Source organism: Rhinichthys klamathensis, unplaced genomic scaffold (genome assembly GCF_029890125.1).
Source record: "Rhinichthys klamathensis goyatoka isolate OS25496 unplaced genomic scaffold, OSU_Roscu_1.1 h1tg000007l_1, whole genome shotgun sequence".
NCBI lineage: Eukaryota > Metazoa > Chordata > Actinopteri > Cypriniformes > Leuciscidae > Rhinichthys > Rhinichthys klamathensis.
In genome coordinates, this window is record NW_026606560.1 from 1,455,688 (window position 1) to 1,475,362 (window position 19,675).

The 19,675-nt window shown below is 37.9% G+C and overlaps 1 protein-coding gene across 1 annotated transcript; it reads left to right on the forward strand.

Annotated features, from left to right (window-relative positions):
* The first annotated feature begins 623 nt into the window (after positions 1–623).
* gpbp1l1 (GC-rich promoter binding protein 1-like 1) lies at positions 624–19,385 on the forward strand. Its single transcript, XM_056259331.1, has 12 exons — positions 624–852; positions 1,926–3,025; positions 4,478–4,591; positions 4,763–4,892; positions 4,983–5,299; positions 5,485–5,560; positions 5,670–5,866; positions 6,039–6,179; positions 12,984–13,139; positions 14,003–14,121; positions 14,727–14,829; positions 18,072–19,385. The coding sequence occupies exons 3-12, from the start codon at positions 4,532–4,534 to the stop codon at positions 18,225–18,227; spliced, it is 1,455 nt and encodes a 484-aa protein (XP_056115306.1). The 5' UTR covers positions 624–852; positions 1,926–3,025; positions 4,478–4,531; the 3' UTR covers positions 18,228–19,385.
* Positions 19,386–19,675: the final 290 nt, after the last annotated feature.

Genomic DNA, 19,675 nt, shown 5'->3' on the forward strand with positions numbered 1-19,675 from the left:
TGTAGTCTGAACAACAAAGAAAAGCACAAATATAAAGGCTTGTTTAAGTATTATTATATCCAATTATTATTTACCAAATTAAAAGTTTTTTTCATATTTTTGTATCATTAGGCCGAATGACATCACGTACTGTTTGTACAAAAAAAGGAATGTGCTGTTTACCTTATTTGGTATGTTATGCACATACAATTTTGATTCTACAAATAGACGTTTATGAATTGTTCGAAATGTCTATTCATTTTTTTCTGAAAAAGCAGATAGTGCACGTTATATAAGAATATAATACGCAAAGTTGTCATGAAAACCCATCCCTTTTTAGATTTAGGTGACAACATTGTGCTTTCTGTATAGACGAACGCCAACCTGGTTATTTTTTTCGTTACTTCACGTGTACAAATCATAGGTACAAATGCCTGTGAAATCAGACACCGTGGACTCAAGAAATGCTTTCTGGTAGAGCTCATTTGCATTTCCGCCCATTTTGCCATGTTGTTTACATAAGTTTTTGTAACCATTTAACTCAATATATTTCACGAGTAGTTGCAAACCTAAAAAGTCCGCGCTCTGTGTGTTTCAAGCCCTCTCGAGAGACTAATTCCTCCAGCTGGCTTGAGCTGGGACAGAAATGTTATGACGCGTCGAGCGCGTTGTGCTCTGCGATCGATTAGCTCGTCTGTGCAGAAGTAGACAGGAACAAGCTAGACGGATTGGCAAAGTCGGAACGAGTGTGATTAAAAACACAAACAAAATACAGAATCAGATATACGACAACCTCCAAACTGTCAAATTGACTTGACAAGCGGCGCATCGTTGTCTTCGATTAAGTTATTGGGATAGACAAGGGATCAAACGGTAGGTGTATAACGAAATGTTTATTTGGTTGGTTTGGTGTCGAGAGGGAGCCATTTTACAACACTTTATTCCTGCTCGGGATGCTAGCTTAGCCTAGTTCGCGCCGTGGCTAAAACAACATGTATTTCGTCACGACACAAGTCGGAGTAGTTATAATTCACCCCTATGTAGCCGTCTAATTATGCCTAAAAGTTTCTTTGCTCTGAAAAGTTTAAATTTAACCAGTCACCGTGGACTAAAAGGTTTATGCACACATCGAATGGCCTACTATGCTAGCTGTGCCGTGCTAGCGAGTGTTCAGCAAGTAGTAAAACGAATTACTATTTACTCGTAATTTGCGAAATTGTCTTGGTATGTTGAACTACTGTATGCGCCAGAACGTTTGGACGAGCATACTAAGTATTGGTTTGCTATTATTTCAAATATATTTCCTCAAAGTCAATTCTTTTTCATATCCTACAGCTAACTCTTAACCCTGCTTTTAGTTTCCCTCACTTTATTTTGTTTTGCATTATACAAACAAATTGTTTATCTTACTGTAATGTTAGTTAGAACATGTATGGCCATATTTCATATAAAGTCCCTGGTAAGGAGATGATTAGCCACGTTAAAAGGGTAACGTTAGCTCACTCAAATTTATTTTCATAATTCTCTCTCTCTCTTGTTGTTTCAAACTTGTATGGTTTTAGGATGAGAAAAAGAGATGTTTGGCATAATAGTAGACTGACAGCCTCAGTCTTCATCATTCACTTTCACTGTTTTTCCATGCAGTGTAAGTCAATTGTTACAAAAAATGTCATTCTGCCGATTATCTTGCATTTTCCTCTGAGGGAGAAAAACATACATGTTTGGAACAACATGTGGATTATGGATGAGTAAATAATGAGCAGAATGTTTATTTCCTTTAAAGTAGTTGTAGCACATTTGTAACCTGTCAAGGCAGCTTATTGTCCTGCCAAACATTTTTTATGCCTTGGTGGTTGTTTCAAAGACAGCATTTGGGACATATGAACATGAATTTTGGTCTATATATATGACATAAATTGATCTAAATATTGCTTGCTATTTTACAGAGTTGGTCTGCAGATTATTTGTGAAGATCTGGAGGAAGAAAGACCTGTTGGATTTGTGACTGCAGGATTTTAAGAGACCCAAGATCTCCCAACATGCAATAATACAATCTGGAGTACACCTGTTGTTTCACAGTGAATGTTCAAGGTTTGCTTGCACCTGGACGCTTGTGTTTTGTCATTGAGTTTCATTTGAATCACCAATGCACGGTACATCGTGTTTAACCAGAATCTGTGCAAATTGGCTTCAAGTTACTCACCTGTGGAAGTTTCTTCTAATTTGATGAACTGGAAGATCGGAAGTGTTGTTAGGAGGCAAATCATATTTACTTCCAATTTTTTCGGTAGCCTAACGTGATATTGGTTCACCAGCCATTTATCAGCCATGTGGGCCGATAATTAAAGATGTCAAGTTTTCATTGTTTGGTTCACTGAAGTATCCAAAGTATGAGCTGTTGAAGGCTAAAGCAATTCTCATGACTTTATAACATAAAGCACTTCTAGCTATTGTGATGTGACAAATCAGCCCCCCTCCCCTTTTCGCCCTGACGTAGCACCTTCGCTGTTTTGATGAGGTGAATATATTCAGATCACCACTTTCCGCAAACCAGCATTGTGTGGTACAAACCCACTCTCCGTTTTTTTTGTCGCTGTGTGTGTCTTCAGCCGAAAATGAGTTCGTAAAGGAGTTTCTGAGTGTCAGAGCAGGCACAACGTGCTGCTACCACAAGCCCCCAGAATAAGAGACTGGACTTGTATTCGGTCACCCTGAATGCACACAGTCATCGTCGTTGAACTAAGGGTGTCGTGGAGGGTCACTCTGGCATTACAGATCAAACGCATACGCTACTTGTCCACAACTACACGCCATTGATCAAAAACAACACGTCACCATCTTTCCCATCACCTAACAATTTTACCTTGGGCTGCACAAGTTTCACTTCCATCCCCTTCTTTGCACCTTCCTGGAAACTGGAGTTTGCCTGTGGCAGGAGCTGCGGTTGTCCTGAGGCTTCAAAGCCTGTGAAAGTGCGTTGGTTGGGCCCTCTACACAGACACAGCCAAGGACAGGGCCATCGAACTACAGAGCCTTTGTCTCTGGGGTAAGAAGCCACAACATTTAGCTAGAACGTTCCTTGGTATTGTTTATTTTGCACTCTGAATTAGTTCCCTCTTACAGTATGTAATGAAATGTGAAATTTGCCATTCAGTAGAATTAGTTGTTTTCAAGTTTGTTTTTGATAAATCTAAACAAATACAGTCATTCATATCAAGGCCAAGAGAGAAATAAAACAGAACAGTGTTTTTTGTTTTAACGTTTAACCTAGAAACTGCTAGCTTGTCTTTAAAATACATTTTTTGATAACACTTTACAATAAGGTTTCATTTGTTAATGTATTTAACCTAACCATGAGCAATACATTTGTTACTGTATTTGTTAATCTTTGTTAACATTAGTAAATGTTGAACTTAACATTAACAAAGATTAATAAAGGCTGTTTAAGTGCAGGTCATTATTAGTTCATTAACTAATGAAACCTTATTGTAAAGTGTTCCCCATTTTTTTCACCTCAATGTTTAAATCAAAATGTTGTTACTCGATATTCCTAGAATTCTTCAATCATGTATTCCACTTAAACCCTACCCGTCCACTCAAGTGATTTTCTGATAGGTTCAAATATGTTGGCCAGCTCCTTCACTCTGTATAGAGCCTAGGGCTGTCACAGGTGTGATTTCTAAAGACACATTTTTCAGTAATATTTGTCTAGTGGTTGGGCATATTTTATGCATGGTATTCCAAACATAATTTCTAGCCCTTTTAAAATGCAATTTTTAGCACCTTTAAAATGCAAATATAACTGCAAGCCATTTGTAGGTTGATTTCTCCGAAATGTGGAAACGCTGGCCCTGTGGTGTTTTCAAAACATAGCCTATTCTCTTCAGCCTGACTCTGCAACATTGGCTCAACCAATGACATGAGTTTCAGGTGAAGACTATCTGTTTTCCTGACCTTTGGCTGATGGGGGTACATTCCAAAATTGTTTGAAAACTGAAATTTTAGCAGCAACAAATGCAAAATGACTCTCACCTTTCAAAGAGTTTTTTATGGAATATTGCAGTATTTACTATAAATGATTTATCCATGCACATCATTATTGTTTCATATGCCCTTGTAATCTTTTATCAAAAACATTAATGTCCCCTCCTCCTCGCAACAACATCAAGAATGATGATGTTTACACTGGCGCAAAATGCTGGGCAATAAGTTTGTCCAATGGCCAGATGATGAGTTTCAATACTGCCCCTCCACCAACCGGTCACTCACATGATACAATTGCAGAAATTAGCAAAGGAATTTCTGTTTTCAGTCAAAATCAAATCCCACCCTACATTTTTAAGTTAAAGCCGTTTCACTCAGATATACTAATACTTAATAAAAAAACACAATTGCAATTTCCATTTCATGCTGACTTTAAATGTGTTTGCATTAATGGGATATGGGAGGTATTTGTAGTAGATTATGGTGACGTGATGTTTGTTGCTTGCATTGTCAGTTCAGGCCATGAGGTTTGATGCCTCCATCCACTGACGGGAGACACTGGACCTAAATGGCGCAGCATGACTTTGTTCCTGCCTGGCTTAACTTCTCCACGCCTCAGCCCGCCAAGGTATTGTAATGGATTGTTGACTTGTATTGACTGTGCATTAAGAAATCAGGACAGCTTTACTCAAAGGACTCTCTTAGTTCTCTTGACCCTAATCATTCTTTTCTAAAATAAGCTTTTTAAAGTAAAAACTGTCTGTTTAATATGTCTGTGATTTTATTTATTTATTTCCAGTCCCCTGCTGCCCCCCTTGAGAAGCATGGAGAGCACTTTCCCCGCGGAGACAGCCGGCCGGGAGTTAACCGTCGCAGACACAACTCCTCTGATGGCTTCTTCAACAATGACCCACTAAGAGCCCCTGGAGGTTGCTGAACACGCATCTAACTTCCTCCTCATGTAGAGTTAACCTGATTTTTGACCTGCCCTGTGTAAAAGCTATTCATTTTCTCTTCAGGTGATGGGTGGCAGCAGCCATCTCTATTGAGGCATGACTCTGTAGACTCTGGTGTTGCGAAGGGGAGTCAGGGGGGATTGGGAGGCGGACCAGGGTGGAAGGAGACCCCCAGCTGGCATGGGGTACCGAGGGGCCAGGAAGGTCCTCACCACCACCATGCTAGGCATATCAAACGTGGTGGAGGTGAAAGGGACAGACAAGGAGGCCACCGACAACGTAATGGAAACTTTCATCCACGCAAAGGTGGCTCATATCAGGACAGATATTCTGATGAGGAGCGCAATGATGACAAGCTCAAGTTTGTTGATGAGGATTTTGTAAGTATTTTTTTCCTCTTGAGTTTGTTTACTTGTGTAGTGACTGAGGTCACTCCCCTACCAGGCATGAGTTCACTGCTTATGTCATTAAAGCGGTTTACTTCTGTCATTCGTTACATGCCTTTTAATGAATTGACTGCATAGTTAGTTTGCATTCATGCCGTCTGTTTTCATATGAATTTTAGCCCTCCTTGAACCCAGAGACAACTGGAAAGCCAGCAAGTCAGCCTCGTGCTATCGGGACTCCAGCAGGAGTATGGGGTAAAGTTGCTTTTGTTTATTGAGTCACCATGTTCCAGTTGCATAGAATTAAAATATTGGTACATTTATTGGTTTGTTCTGAACATTTTTTTTGCAACTTCTGTTACAGAGAACCCCCCTAGTGCTAAGCAGCCTATGTCTAAGATGCTGGTCATTAAGAAAGTGTCTAAGGAGGACCCCAGTGCTGCTTTCTCAGCTGGCTTTGCCAGTGCTGGCCCTCTGTCCGCCAATGGTTCTAAAGTCCCCATCACTGGACCCAGTGTCTACAAGAATCTGGTGCCCAAACCTGCCACTGCCCCCACCAAGGTACTGAGCTAGGGGATTCGAAAATAGTACTTGCATGATGTTTGTAATTTGTTACACCAGCTTATTGAATCACATCACTTATGGTGAAGTTTTTTCTAATTTTGGTTTTATTATATTAGGGCGAATTGTATCTTTTTTGTTTAATAAATAAAACCTTTGTCTTTTTTTATAGTCTGGCCCATGGAAACCCAATGGAAGGGAAACTAAAGTGGGTTTGCATTTCTCTGGACGGGATTCAGCCTTCACCAGCCCTGTGTCTGTGACCAAACCTCTGACACCCGTCAGTGCACCTGCCCATGGCACTTCTAAAGAGGTAAAATGACAGTCAGGCATGGAGGCTGTTTTTTTTTATTAGTTGGTTGGGATTAAATCAATAAGCTGAGTCATTTTAAAAAGTCAGAACCAATAATTTTTTTGTTATGCAAGAAATTGTACAAGAATTATTATTATTTATAAAACGGATAGTTCCGGTCCTTGATTCTGATTGGTTGAGCCGCGTTCAAAGCCGTTGTAAATTACTCAACAAACATACACCTGTGACCGCATTACATTAGTATTACCAAAGAACGTATATTGACAAGAAGTGAAAGCCAATAGAACGTTCCATTGCAACACCAGCACCCAGCAGCAGCGCTACTCTTGGCTTCCAGCATTTTGGGGTGAAAGCGACTCGGCAGTCCACTAGTGATATGTCGTTCGCGAACGAGCCGGCTCTAAGAGCCGATTCTTTGAAAAGAGCTGAACTTCCCATCACTATCCACTAGCTTCTTGCTGTCACTATTTTCACTAAAAAAAAAGTACATTAAAGATCAAATCCAAACTGAATGATGACAACACAGAATAACGTACAATCACTAGACTAGTGATCATTAAATCCCTTTTAACAGTTTTTCACAGACTTAGACAAGGTTTTGTGGGAAAAAAAGTAGAAGACTTAAGTATTAGCATTACAAACAACAACATATAAAATTAAGTAAATGACATGCTATATCAGATAATTGGGAATGTTGGACAATAAATATATAACAGCAATAGAATAGCTTTACAGTAAACTGTTTTTTTTTTTTTTGCAGTACTATCTTATATTAATGAGCGTTAAAGCAAGACTATGTAAACAAAAAAACACAGCCACTGTCCAAAAGTGGCAATTATAGGATAACAGACACAGCAATGCATCATGTTCTATAAGATCATCATGTTTGTAGCATGATCCAGGGGATTAAAACGTACAAAATATATTTCAGGCCTAGTGGAGTTGGTAACTAATAATAGTAGTAAATGTGTAAAGTTGCATAAAATGGAAATACTCAAAGCAAGAAAATACCTCAAATGTTTATTTAATGATTGGATTCCACAACTGATAAAAAAAAACATTTACAATACAGCATTTACTGTAGGTGTACCAAGTGAACAAAATTTACTGATGGCTTAATTTAAGAAATTTTCTAAGAAGATTTGGCTGGGAGATTCTCTGATTTTGGGTGTGCAACAGTAGCTGTGTTTACATGGACACTTGTAATCGGATTGACAGCTCAATCGGACTAAAAAACCTTCATGTAAACACCTTAATCGATCCGATTGAGCTCGGTCCGATTTAAATTTCGATCGGATTGAAAGGGGTGGTTTACTCCTTTTGTAATCCGATCGAGAGAACATGTAAACACTTGATCGGACTGAAAACCGAAACTAAAAGGACTGCGCATGTGCAATGGCGTTGAAATGGCGTAATGACGTATGACGCACGGAACGAGCTGTTCTTCCTGTTGAATAAAGTGAATATAAATGAGTGTTCTGGTCGTGGGGTTTTACTGCGTGATCAATATACCGTAATTCCTCAAATAAAGACCGGTATTCAAATAAACGCCGGGCCTCTGATAGTGGCCGGGGGCGTGGTCAACGCGGACAAATAAAGGCCGGTCTCAAATTAAGGCCGGGGAAAAAATAGTGTGAATAGGTAACTTACACTTTAAATGAGTGTACACTCAAAGACGGACGCGCTCAGCGCTTGTCATATATCACAACTATTCAGTGTTTTTAACCACATGTTTATTTTAGGTTTCAGACATTTAAATAGATATGATTTATAGCAAAACAATAAATTTATAGTTTGTAAAATACACAATGGTGTCTATGGAAGCAGCAATAACAATCCATTCAAATATATTTGGCGACGTGTTTTATTCATATCAGATACACAGTGTAAGTAACTATAAAGTTTACTCTATTCTTCTCCCAGTTCACCGGCCACTTACTTTCATGTATTTCGGGAGAAACTGAAGAATTCACGCGCTGTAACTTAACAAATACAACAGGAATCTCCGAACTGCGGTGCCCATCTCACGTTACAGATCAAGATCATTTATAAAGGGTTTTAAACGACAAAACAAACTCACTTACACGGATTTGAGAGTCAGAATAGAAGATAGTTGATGACATGGTAAGCAAGTTTGTTAATTTTTTAGAAATAAAAGCGCTACATCTGTCATACAGCGCTATTTTGGCTGTGGTGAACACGTGCCAAGCATGTCGCGTCACCATGGAAACTTGGCTGGCGGGCGGGCGGGCGGGGATCGCGAATTAGAAATAAAGGCCTGCCTCTAATAAAAGCCTGCTTCAAATAAAAGCCGGCTACCATCTGCAGTTCAGGTAAATAAAGGCCACAGGCCTTTATTTGAGGAATTACGGTAAGCAGCACGGCAAAACGGTTCATGCTCATCGTCTCCAAATCATGACCAGAGACGGATAAATATTAAGTCTGCTGTTTAAAAAAAATAAAAAACCAATAGAGGAGAATAGTTATGCGCGAACAGCGCCATATTCGTGCAGTGTGTGCATGTCAACAAATCAATTCCGATTTGAATCTTGTGACATATAAATGCGCACATCAACCCGATTACTTTATTTATCGTTCATGTAAACACCGTGTTCGGGTTCATCAATCGGATTGATTTCATTCCGATTGAACCATGTAAACGCAGCTACTGAGTTTGTCCAGTAACTCCAGTTGGAATCTTCACCCCAAAATGGCGGCCGCGCTACCGAAGCGCCACCTAGTGGCTGTTACCAAAAAAGCATCAGAGTTTCGCCTCTTGTTCTTCTATACCAGGGGTCTCAAACTCAACTTAACTGGGGGCCGCTGGAGGTAGAGTCGGGGTCAGGCTGGGCCGCATCAAGTATTCCACAAAAAAATAGTATTCAAGTATTCCAAAAAAGGAGCACAACTGATCCAATCTTCTCAATATTTATTATTAACGTTTCTTCTGAACTGTTCCTCTGAATTTGAACATACCTTTCTGTACATGATTGGTTCTTTATGAGCTGTCCTTCTGACAGTTGAAGTTCATTTTTACAAACTTTCTTTGTCTATAACACATATTTGTGATATTTATATTTGCTTATGTCCTTTTTATTTTCTTTATACAACACATTAATGATATTGAATGTTTTTTTTTTTTTTGGAAGGCACATTTCCTTTTATTATACTTAGAAAAACAATTATTGCTTTTGAAATACAAATATTTGCAGTCATGTCTGCCCGGCTTATTGAATTCTTTCTACACATAGTGTCTCAAATTACTGACTGCACAAATCAAAGCAAACCTCCTTATGAACCTGTTGGACACATATTACAAGCTCAAAATGATTATTCTCACATTGTTTTAGAGCAGGGTCTCTCTCCAACACGTCGCTCGCGAGCTGCCAGTAGCTCGTGGTCTGATTGGTGTTAGCTCGCCAAGGGGCCTGTTCACATATCGCGCTCACATATTTTGCGCGCTCAAGTTCGTTATTTCAAATGTAGGCGCGCGGCAAGCGCGCTCATAATTGAAGCGACGCGCTCATTTTTTCCAGGCGCAGTATGTTTGTACTTCGCGGTTGTCTATGACAACTATTGACAACAAACCCACCGTGTCACGAGACTATCTATGGTAGCCCATAAGTTTTTAAAAATAAAATTTTTTTTTTTTTTTTAAACGCGGCATACGCAACGACGGGCCGCACTAACATTAAACTTTAATGTCAAGTAGGGGGCCACAAAATATCACCCTGCGGGCCGCAAATGGCCCGCGGGCCGCGAGTTTGAGACCACTGTTCTATACTCTTTGGTATTACTGCACAACTGCCGTTTGTGATTTATTTGTTGCTGCATTTGTTGCTTGGCAACCTCTTTGGAACTACATTGCTTGGCGGAGGAATAAATGTGTTATAATGTTATATTTTTTGTTGCTGGTGTTTATTTTATGAATAAAATAAATATTAAAATGAATATTTTTTTTGGAGTAACCGTTTTATAAAAGGGTATATATTTATACTCTGCTCCGCGTGGTGCCTAACAACGCCCTTCACTGTAAAACACGGCTTTGTGGGGCTTATTGCTTTATTCTATAATAAAACAAGAACATTAATACGTTTACAAAATCGTTACCAGATATGTATTTCATGAATCTTGCATAAAACCATTCTTAAATTTTCCAAATGTTTTATTTCCCACCGCTTTTATCAGCGACTATATTACACAGTAAAACATGGGGAGCTGCTTTCTTAAAACTTTAATGCGAGGTTCAGGCTACATGATATTTTTGTCTGTTACAATAGTCATTGTGTCCGAGTATGTGATTTTGACTCCTACATTTTTGTTGTCATGGACAAGAAACATGTCAGACAACAAGTTTCTTTATGACCAATCATCTTTTGCTGTCTTTAACCCTTTCGCACGTACGATCACACCGGTCTTGGCTGGTCCCTGGAGGTGTGATTAGAACGGTCAGTGCATCACGTGATCAACTTCTAAATTCAAATGTGCTCTCGCATTTTGGCTGGCGCTGAGCCAGAGACGGACTTAAACGGCACTTGTCATATATCAACTATTCAGAGTTTTCAAGCACATAATGTTTATTTCAGGTTTCAGACTTTTAAATTCACATAAGTACTCTAAAAACAAAACATTTAGAGTTTGTAAAATACACACTGATGTCTGGAAGCGGCAATAATAATCCTTTCCATTATAATTAAACGACATGTTTTATTCATATCAGAGACACATTGTGTAAGTAACTTTAAAGTTTGCTCTATTCTTCTCCCAGTTCACCGGCCACTTACTTTCATATATTTCGGGAGAAGTGGATGAATTCACGTGTTGTAAATCCAACAGATCCGATTCCATGAACTGAGGCACAAACTAACATGGCGGCACACATCACGCATATAGCTCAACTAACGTGATCGCTATAAAGGTGTTTAAACAACAAAACACATCCACTTGCACATTTTTGACAATCGGAATATCAGATATTTCGGTAACACTTTACAATAAGGTTCATTAGTTAACATTAATGAACCATGGGGTGGTGATGGCGCAGTGGATAAGACACATGCCTTTGGTGTGAGAGACCCGGGTTCAAATCGACTGTGAGACACCAATGTGTCCCTGAGCAAGACACTTAACCCCTAGTTGCTCCAGAGGCGTGCGACCTCTGACATATATAGCAATTGTAAGTCGCTTTGGATAAAAGCGTCAGCTAAATGAATAAAAAAAAAAAAAAAAAAAACATTAGTTAATGTATTAATTAACATGAACTAACAATGAGCAATTAATTTGTTACAGTATTTATTAATCTTTGTTAATGTTAGTTAATAAAAATACAGCTGTTCATGTTAGTTCACAGTGCATTAACTAATGTTAACAAATACAACCTTTGATTGTAATAACGTCTTAGTAAATGTTGAAATTAACATGAACTAAGATTAATAAATGCTAAAGAAGTATTGTTCATTCTTAGTTCAAGTTAACTAAGGTAGTTAACTAATGTTAACTAATGAACCTTATTGTAAAGTGTTACCGATATTTCATGCTATACCTAACAAATTTGTAAATATTTTTAATAAAAAAGGAAAAATGATATAAAAGCAGATCATCAGTCATTCAGTGCTCTTGTGGCTGCGGTGTGTCACGTGACGAGCAATAACGCGTCACCATGGAAACAATAAAGGGACACGTTCTAAATAACGGTCGCCTTGAAAAACTAACGCTTGGGGGTCACCCAGAATATTTTACATTTACGTGTGAAAAAGTTAACAACATGTGATGTCATCAAGAAGGTGGAACTAGCGACTAGTAACAAGAGCGTAAACAAACAATGGCTACCAAAGCAAAACCCGACACTGGACACGTTCCAGGATTGGACAAAGAGGACAGTATGGAGTATTGTTGCCATAGCTCCAAGAAGCTGTCCTCCATTGCATAGTTCCACCAGGCAGCACCAATACCATCATCTCTCTTTCGTTTCGCCATGTTTAAAAGCTGTGTATGAAAGAGCTGTGACAGATGTGACAGAACCCATTGTGGAGGAAAAAAAACATGCTAGTCTTTCTCTCGGGACGTTGTGAAGTGTCACAGATGCGGTGTCGGTTGTCGTCCACTATGAAACGCTATAAAAGATAAAATGGTTTATTGCTTCCTGACGCCCAATTGTCATCTACGAATCACCTCGAACCTCGGGCTGATATCGTGTAGTCTGAACCCAGCATTAAAGGAACTACATTGCAGACCATTTACCGTTCAATAAACATCTTTTTTTCCAAATCAATAGAAGTCTGATTTTATAGGTTTAATGTATTCAGTCCATTTACTCCATATTCTAAAAGAGTCTGGATCTTTAAAGATTCCATCACATAGGTGGCTCTGTTTTCTTATAGCCTTTGCTAGCTGCATGGAGAATTAACATCAGTGTCTTATCTTTGTTGTTCCACCCATCAAGTGAAATATTATCAACATGGAAAAGTTTTTTTGTGTGGTAAATTTTTATAAGTTCCTTTTAATCTCTTGCCAATAAGGAACTGTTACCTGATATTCCTAAATAATATGATAGTGGTTGGCTTCATGTCAACAAATTCTTTCCTTGTATCATTGTACAATGTGGACATATGCCAAATACACAAACAGATGGTGATTGAACGAAAAATGTTTACTACATAATCTCTGCATTCTCCAATATTCATTAAACATCAGAATGTTATTATGTTTATCCATAGGAGAATATCAATAATCAACATGTCTGCTTACCCAGCATTTATATTTATCTTTCCATCTCTCTCTCTCTCTCCCTCCCTCCCTCCATAGCCACCCTCCAGCACCACCCCTCCCATAGACATCACCCCCTCAAGGCTAAAACTGATGCGCCGCAGCACAGACCGTAAGAGTGAGTTCCTGCGTGGACTAAAGGATGAGAGAAACGGGGATATGAGTGACTGCCACAGCCCAGGAGCTCCAGCAGAGGTGCAGATGTGTTCATCTCTGATCTGCTGTCTGTTAGCTGTAGTAATAAGCAGATTCAGTTGCCTTTATTTGCTTATTTTAAGATTGGCGCAGATATTCACGCTTGCATCAGTAATATTTTTTTGCCATTATTTTAGCCATCAGCCTCTAGTTTTTCACAACTATTCAATATGAATGATTATAGTGTTTCTCTGCTTGAATATGATGCATTAGTTATTGCTTATTTTCATGGTTTCAATTTGTGTTCACTAAGCCAGTGTCATTTTAATATTTATATATAGCATGTATTAAAATTTTGAATTATCTTGTTTTTATGTTTCTTGTTCTCATTTTAGTTTTAGTTTTTTATGTTACTTTTTCTAGGCATTTTTAAAAACTAACTGAAATTACATTTTTAAAATAAGAATACGTGTGTGTGTGTATATATATATACATATTCTTGTTTTAAAAATGTAATTTCAGTTAGTTTCCAAAACAACATTTCTAATTTTCATTTAGGTTTTAGTTTTTCATCTAATATTTAAACTTTATTTTATTTCAATTAACAAAAACACTTTAATAGTGCAGAAAAAAAATCTAGTACTCAAAAAAAGAAAAACTATGGGTGTTCTGGAAATATTTAGTGGATATTTCCTTGCAAAATGAGAGCACTTTCATAGATTTTGGTATGAAAAGCCTTTATTAGAGGGGCTACTTCTTTAAAAACACCAACGCACATCAGCCCAAACAGGCCTTTATCAGGGTGTAATAGAAATAGTTTTAGTTAACAATAACAACACTGCACTAAGCAGTTGATAGATTTTGTTCTGCCTCATATTTGTGTTTGCTAAAGCCTTTGTTTGTGATTTTATCTTTGTGTTTAGGGAGAGGGAAGCACCCCTGAACCAAAAGAGTTTGGAGAGAGTCATGAGAATGGCATCTCCCACTCTCTCAGTGACTCAGACCCAGAGCACTTGTCCAGCTCTCTGGAGGCGGAGCACAGGTCAGAGCAATCTCATACACAAACACTTCAACACATCAGACACATATAAGCTCAGTTCCAAAACCTAGTGTTTCGTCTACATGTGCAAATGACTTCTAATAGCTTAAATGGTATGTCGCAAGTGACGGATTTGGAATGCTTTACATGGGCAACTACATATATCATACAAATGGCACTTCTCGTGCATGTGGAAGACAATTGAGTTCACAAGTCAGCTAGCACTGCAAAATTCAAAGCATAAAAATATAGTTTTAATTTTATGATAATATAATGCATTTTTACTTTTTGATAATGGAATACATTTTTTTAAAAATCTTAATGCATTTAATTAATTTAAAAAATGAATTAGCATATTTGCAAGCAAATTTCCCTTGGTTCAACCACAATAATTTGTTTTCACTCAGTTCATTGGAGTTTATTTGAGATTTGATTTCCTCATGAAGGATACTTTCAATGCCACCTTTGATAATTTGGAAGCACACTTTAGATGTAATGATACCTCCATAGGCAGCACGCTAGGCTTTTAAACAGAGCCACAAATTGATCTGCGCACAAAGACAACATCCGTAATCCACATATTCACAAATGTGGGTCCTCTCTGACAGGTTGTTGAAGGCTATGGGGTGGCAAGAATACCCAGAAAATGATGACAACTTCCAGCCCCTCACTGAAGACGAACTCAAAGAGTTTCAAGCTAAAACTGAACAGGTATGGGAAATGCATATAGTGTCACTTTTTTATTTGTATTTTATTCTTTGCTTAAAATTAAGTGCATCATGGACATTTATCCACCTTATTCTGCTCTAAACAATGCGCGCCGCCATGACGACGACTCCGGTTGCCTACTTCCGGTTCGTAAGTTACTGTATTAGCAGTGAGAGAATGAGTTCAGGCTCTACTTGCTGTTGTTGGTTTTTTTAACAATTAAAAGAAGATTAAAAAAAACTTTTTAGAAACTGGGTGCTTTGAGCATAAGATAAAAAGGAGAGAATGCCCATGTCCGGTTGTATTCAATGCTAGAGAGTAGACGTTTTTGGTTAGCTACGCTAAAACTGAAGCATACGAAAAAGGTGTATGTCTCTCCGCACCATTTTGTTAACAAACGCCTAATACGTTAACAGTAGGGATGGGCATTTCAAGCAAAAATAATAATCGAAGATCGCTGGGTATTATTCAATTATTATTTGAAAATCGCACCCCTCCATCACATCACGCACACATGCATGTATAGGCTATAAGCTACACACCAGAGCACATGAGCAAAGCGGAGCAGTGATGCTTAAATATAAGTTTTAAAAAAACTAAACATACGTTTTCAGGGTTCCCGCGGATCCTTAAAAAGTTTATAAAAGTCTTAAATTAGATTTTTAAAATTTAAGGCCATAAAAAGTCTTATAAAGTCTTATTTTTACTTATGAAAGGTCTTAAATTTTAGATGACACTTTGACTTAGACATATCTAAAAGCTTTCCACATTAAAACCATCTAATAAGCGTACGTATTTTTATTTATTTATTATTCTATCTTTGTGGATTTGCTAGTTCACGTGACATTTCGCGTCACTCGCGAGTCGCGGCAGCATAACTGTCTCCTGCACGCGAGAGGAGAGAAGGAGAAGAGAGGTCGTAAATGTCAGTTCAGTTGTAAGTTCATTCTTTATGTGCGTATGGTGTGCGATGTGTATTGTCTTTTATGATATTGTAATCATTGTTTTAACAATGTACGAGGCACTGCGAGCTGACATCGCATTTGTCTCTTGTGCTTTCACTGCGTGATGTGTGCAGTGTAACTTATGTCCCCAAGTTAGTTTTTGTCTTATATTTATATCATATTATGTTCTTATATTAGAATATCACATCAGAAAGAGTGCCGTTTTCCCGTGCACAATTCCAATTGTGATATTTATGTTATACAACAGTTAAATTAACAATAAGTTAACATTGAGTTACTTTTTAGACACAATATTGTCAATATTGTTTGTTTTCCCTTTATTTCGCCGACTATAATTTCAAAATGCAACCGACAGCGATGATTTCTTGACTGAAATCCGCGTTTTGAACGAATCACTTGCTTCTTTCCCGAATGAATCAGCCGTTTGAACGAATCGGTTGAATGAATGACTCCCTCAACTCACTTATTAAGACAGTGATTTGCCGCTGCGGTTTCATATTTAAAGTACCATTTAAATAAAATGTTAAAATTAGAAATCATTTCATATTTAAATATTGAATATTGATTTAAAAATATATATCTCAGCTTTATTTATGCAGTTGTAAATGGAGTGTAAATAAATTAATGCCACTTCTGATGCCGCTTCTGTCGCCTCTGCACTGCAAAGATGGATTTTGATTAAATGATTTAATTTGACTGTAACAGTGGTACTGTATGATTATTATATAATTAAGTATTATTGTATAATTACTGTATAATTTAATTTGAATGATAGTATTTGACATTAAAGGTGATGCATAACTCTAAATAAGTTTAGAAAAAATGTCCATATATAGGTGAAAATGCCCCTGAAAAAATCAATTTAAGGTGGCAAATATTGCCCCTTAATTAAAATATTAATTTCTGTCACTGCTGTGAACTGACCACTGCATAGAATATGAAAAATATGAATATCTTCGTGAGGCAGCTGTCAACAACAGACCTAAACCAGCCATGGCACCAGCACAAAAACACAATCAGTAAAATATCATCTAATTATTATCAACAAAACGTTGAAAATATCAAGATATATTTTTGTCAATACTGCACAGCCCTAATGTACGGTATTAATTTTGATTTCCTCAGGTCTTAAAAAGGTCTTAAAAAGCCTTAAATTTGACTTTCAAAAGTGTGCAGGAACCCTGGTTTTATATGTAAGTTTCACAATATAATGTTTTTTATTTTTTATTTCATCTATGTTGATTATATGAAAAGGGAACCGCATGGGATGAGTCAGATATGATCATAATGCCCAATATATCGGAAAACATTTGGAATGGCTCAGACAGACATTTTGACCACTTATTAAGTTTTGTTTTGTAGAAAGCCTTTCAATAAAGTGAATTTAGTTTAGTATTGTGTCTTCATTTTAATCAATGTTTTATCAACAAATTGCCTGGAATACTAATAAATAAGCAGCAAATATATACAGGACACGGAGCCGCGGCCGCGTGAACTGGAGCGCGTCTTAGTAATCAACGAAACTCAGCGCAGGCTATAAGTTACTTGCCTCACATACATGAGAAGTATATCTACAGAAAGCTTGAAATATGTACTTTTAAACAAAATAATTAAAAACGAGCAAAAATGGGCTGCTCTCTGCTTATGTATAGGGTAATTCGTATGAAGTGTGCATTTCTCTCTATAGGCACGTTCTCTACTTCGAACATGGCGAGTCAGCATCATCAAATTTATCTTTGCAGTCGACACTTACAGAAAACACTAGTTTATTAATAAACAATTCAAATGTTTCATGCATAATCATTACTTTTGCCGTTTTTTTGTGGCAAGCTTTATGCGTGCGTTGTGATGCAGAATAGTCAATATATTACGAAAACGCCCATTATGGTTTAGCATTCTCTCCCATATAGTATATAACTTCCAACCCAACTTCAGTCGTGCACGGGCAGGGGCAGCCCTACTTATTTAACATATTTTCTAACCAGCACATCACTGCGGCGTTCTGAGCGAGCGGCGCCTAATCTTCATAAAGCTTCGAACCGGAAAAGGACAACCGGCTTCCGGTTCAAACCCGCTATGAATCATGGGTAAATTCGCTAACCAGGAAAAAGGTGGATAGTTAACGTCTTGAGTGACTGACTATATATATATATATATATATTGTTTGGACATGATCTTGAGGACCCCCATGAAAACGACGTGTTTCATCTCATGGGGCTGATCCTCTAATAAATGTTCATAAATAAATATATATAATTATGTGTGTGTTTTTTGTGTCAGATGAAGAAGATTGGTTTTGGGCGTAATGGTGTGCTCTTGAAGCCACGTAATGTGGCCCTGCTAACCTGGAGGAACACCCCAAACCCTGGCCTGGAAGAGGGCTCCGAATCTGAGACAAGCAGTAGCAGCCAGACCTCTGATGATGATGATACCTAATGTGGCTTTAACCACCACCCCCACATTTCCCTTTCTCTCAATCTGTCTCCTCCATCACACCCAGTTATTTCAAACTAAAAGAAGAGAGAAAAGATTATTTTCATGGACAAGGAACATCGGTCATATCCCAGGCGGAGAGAAAAAGAAATCACCTCATAGGCGATGTCTTTGTTTGATCCCCCATCCCCGTCTTTTCTCTCCTTGTCTGCTTTTTGTTCTTTATCCTGAACTAGAAATGTCAAAGAAAGCCACATGCACCCCTCCACCAGATCTTTTTTGTTTTGCTTGGGAAAAAGACTAATTCATAATAATAACACCAATTATAACCGTGATTTAACGTGAAATATGACATCATTCTGAATGTTCTATAAAATGGCTTTGACACCTTTCTAAAAGCTTTTTTTTTTCTTTTTCTTTTTTCTGGCGAAAGCAATTCGTAGCATTAGTGTTAAGATGAAACAATCATTGTGAGCCGCTGACTGCGACGTTGATCCCAGTCCCTCATAGAAATGAACTCAAGCCAGTCATCCCCGCAGCAAGGAAGAACTAAAGCAACACTGAATGGACTGTCACATGCAGTCTGGCAGCTAGAACATCAGTCCATTTCTGGCTCCAGTTTCAGCGAACCCTGCTCATTTTCACGCTTCTCATTCTGCAGAATCATACTAATATACCTGATTTCATATGTCTGCCAAGTACACATGTGAGAAAAAACCTTAAAGCTTGTTTAAAAGTTAGTTGCGGAAGAGTTTGTTGGGAACTGGTTTTTGAATAAAGGTAAAGTTTGGATGGAAGGGTCTATGTTTATGTTGCGTTCTGGTACGCCAGATGAACATACAGATGTTCAGTTCACTAATGTTGGGTTCTGTTTTGAAGTTAAAAAAATCATAAACCGACTGTCTTTCTTGCCCATATATGGTATAAAAGTTGGGTTTTTTCCTGAATAACCTAAAAGCTGTTTGATTTAAACCATATTGAAATCCTGAACATTTCCGAGTTCTATAAAAAGCGTTCTCGTGCTTATAGAAATAATGCTGTGGCAATCATTTTCAAAAGCTTTACATTCATTGCATGTGGATTGATAAGGGTATTGATAAGGTATTCAATAAACACAAGAAAGGTTTGATTAACTTATTCCCTCACAAATCCCAAATAAAATCTACCCAATGGAATATAGAAGGCATTAAACATTTTTGGGCTTATGTAATGTTTACAATGCAGGAATTAATCCGATGTCTGGTTTGTAATGACTGTGAACTTTCTTTGAGGGATTCAGTAAGATGGCTTGCACTTTTTGTTCTGCTATGTTGTTCCTTAAACCGTTCATTTTGGGAGCTGAGTTCTATCCCTGCTGCTGGCAGTGAAGTAGAGATCCATCTTTAAAAGTTCTTTATTTCATGAGGGACTGCTGGTGTAAATTGTGCATCTCCTTTTTTTTGTACCTTGTT

What these genes read in the sequence shown, in the direction of transcription:
- gpbp1l1 (XM_056259331.1), top strand. Translation starts at nt 4,532, where the DNA reads ATGGCGCAGCATGACTTTGTTCCTGCCTGGCTTAACTTCTCCACGCCT. An exon ending in AGTTTGTTGATGAGGATTTT is followed by an intron (nt 5,300 to 5,484) that starts GTAAGTATTTTT and finishes TATGAATTTTAG; the next exon opens with CCCTCCTTGAACCCAGAGAC. An exon ending in GCCCAGGAGCTCCAGCAGAG is followed by an intron (nt 13,140 to 14,002) that starts GTGCAGATGTGT and finishes CTTTGTGTTTAG; the next exon opens with GGAGAGGGAAGCACCCCTGA.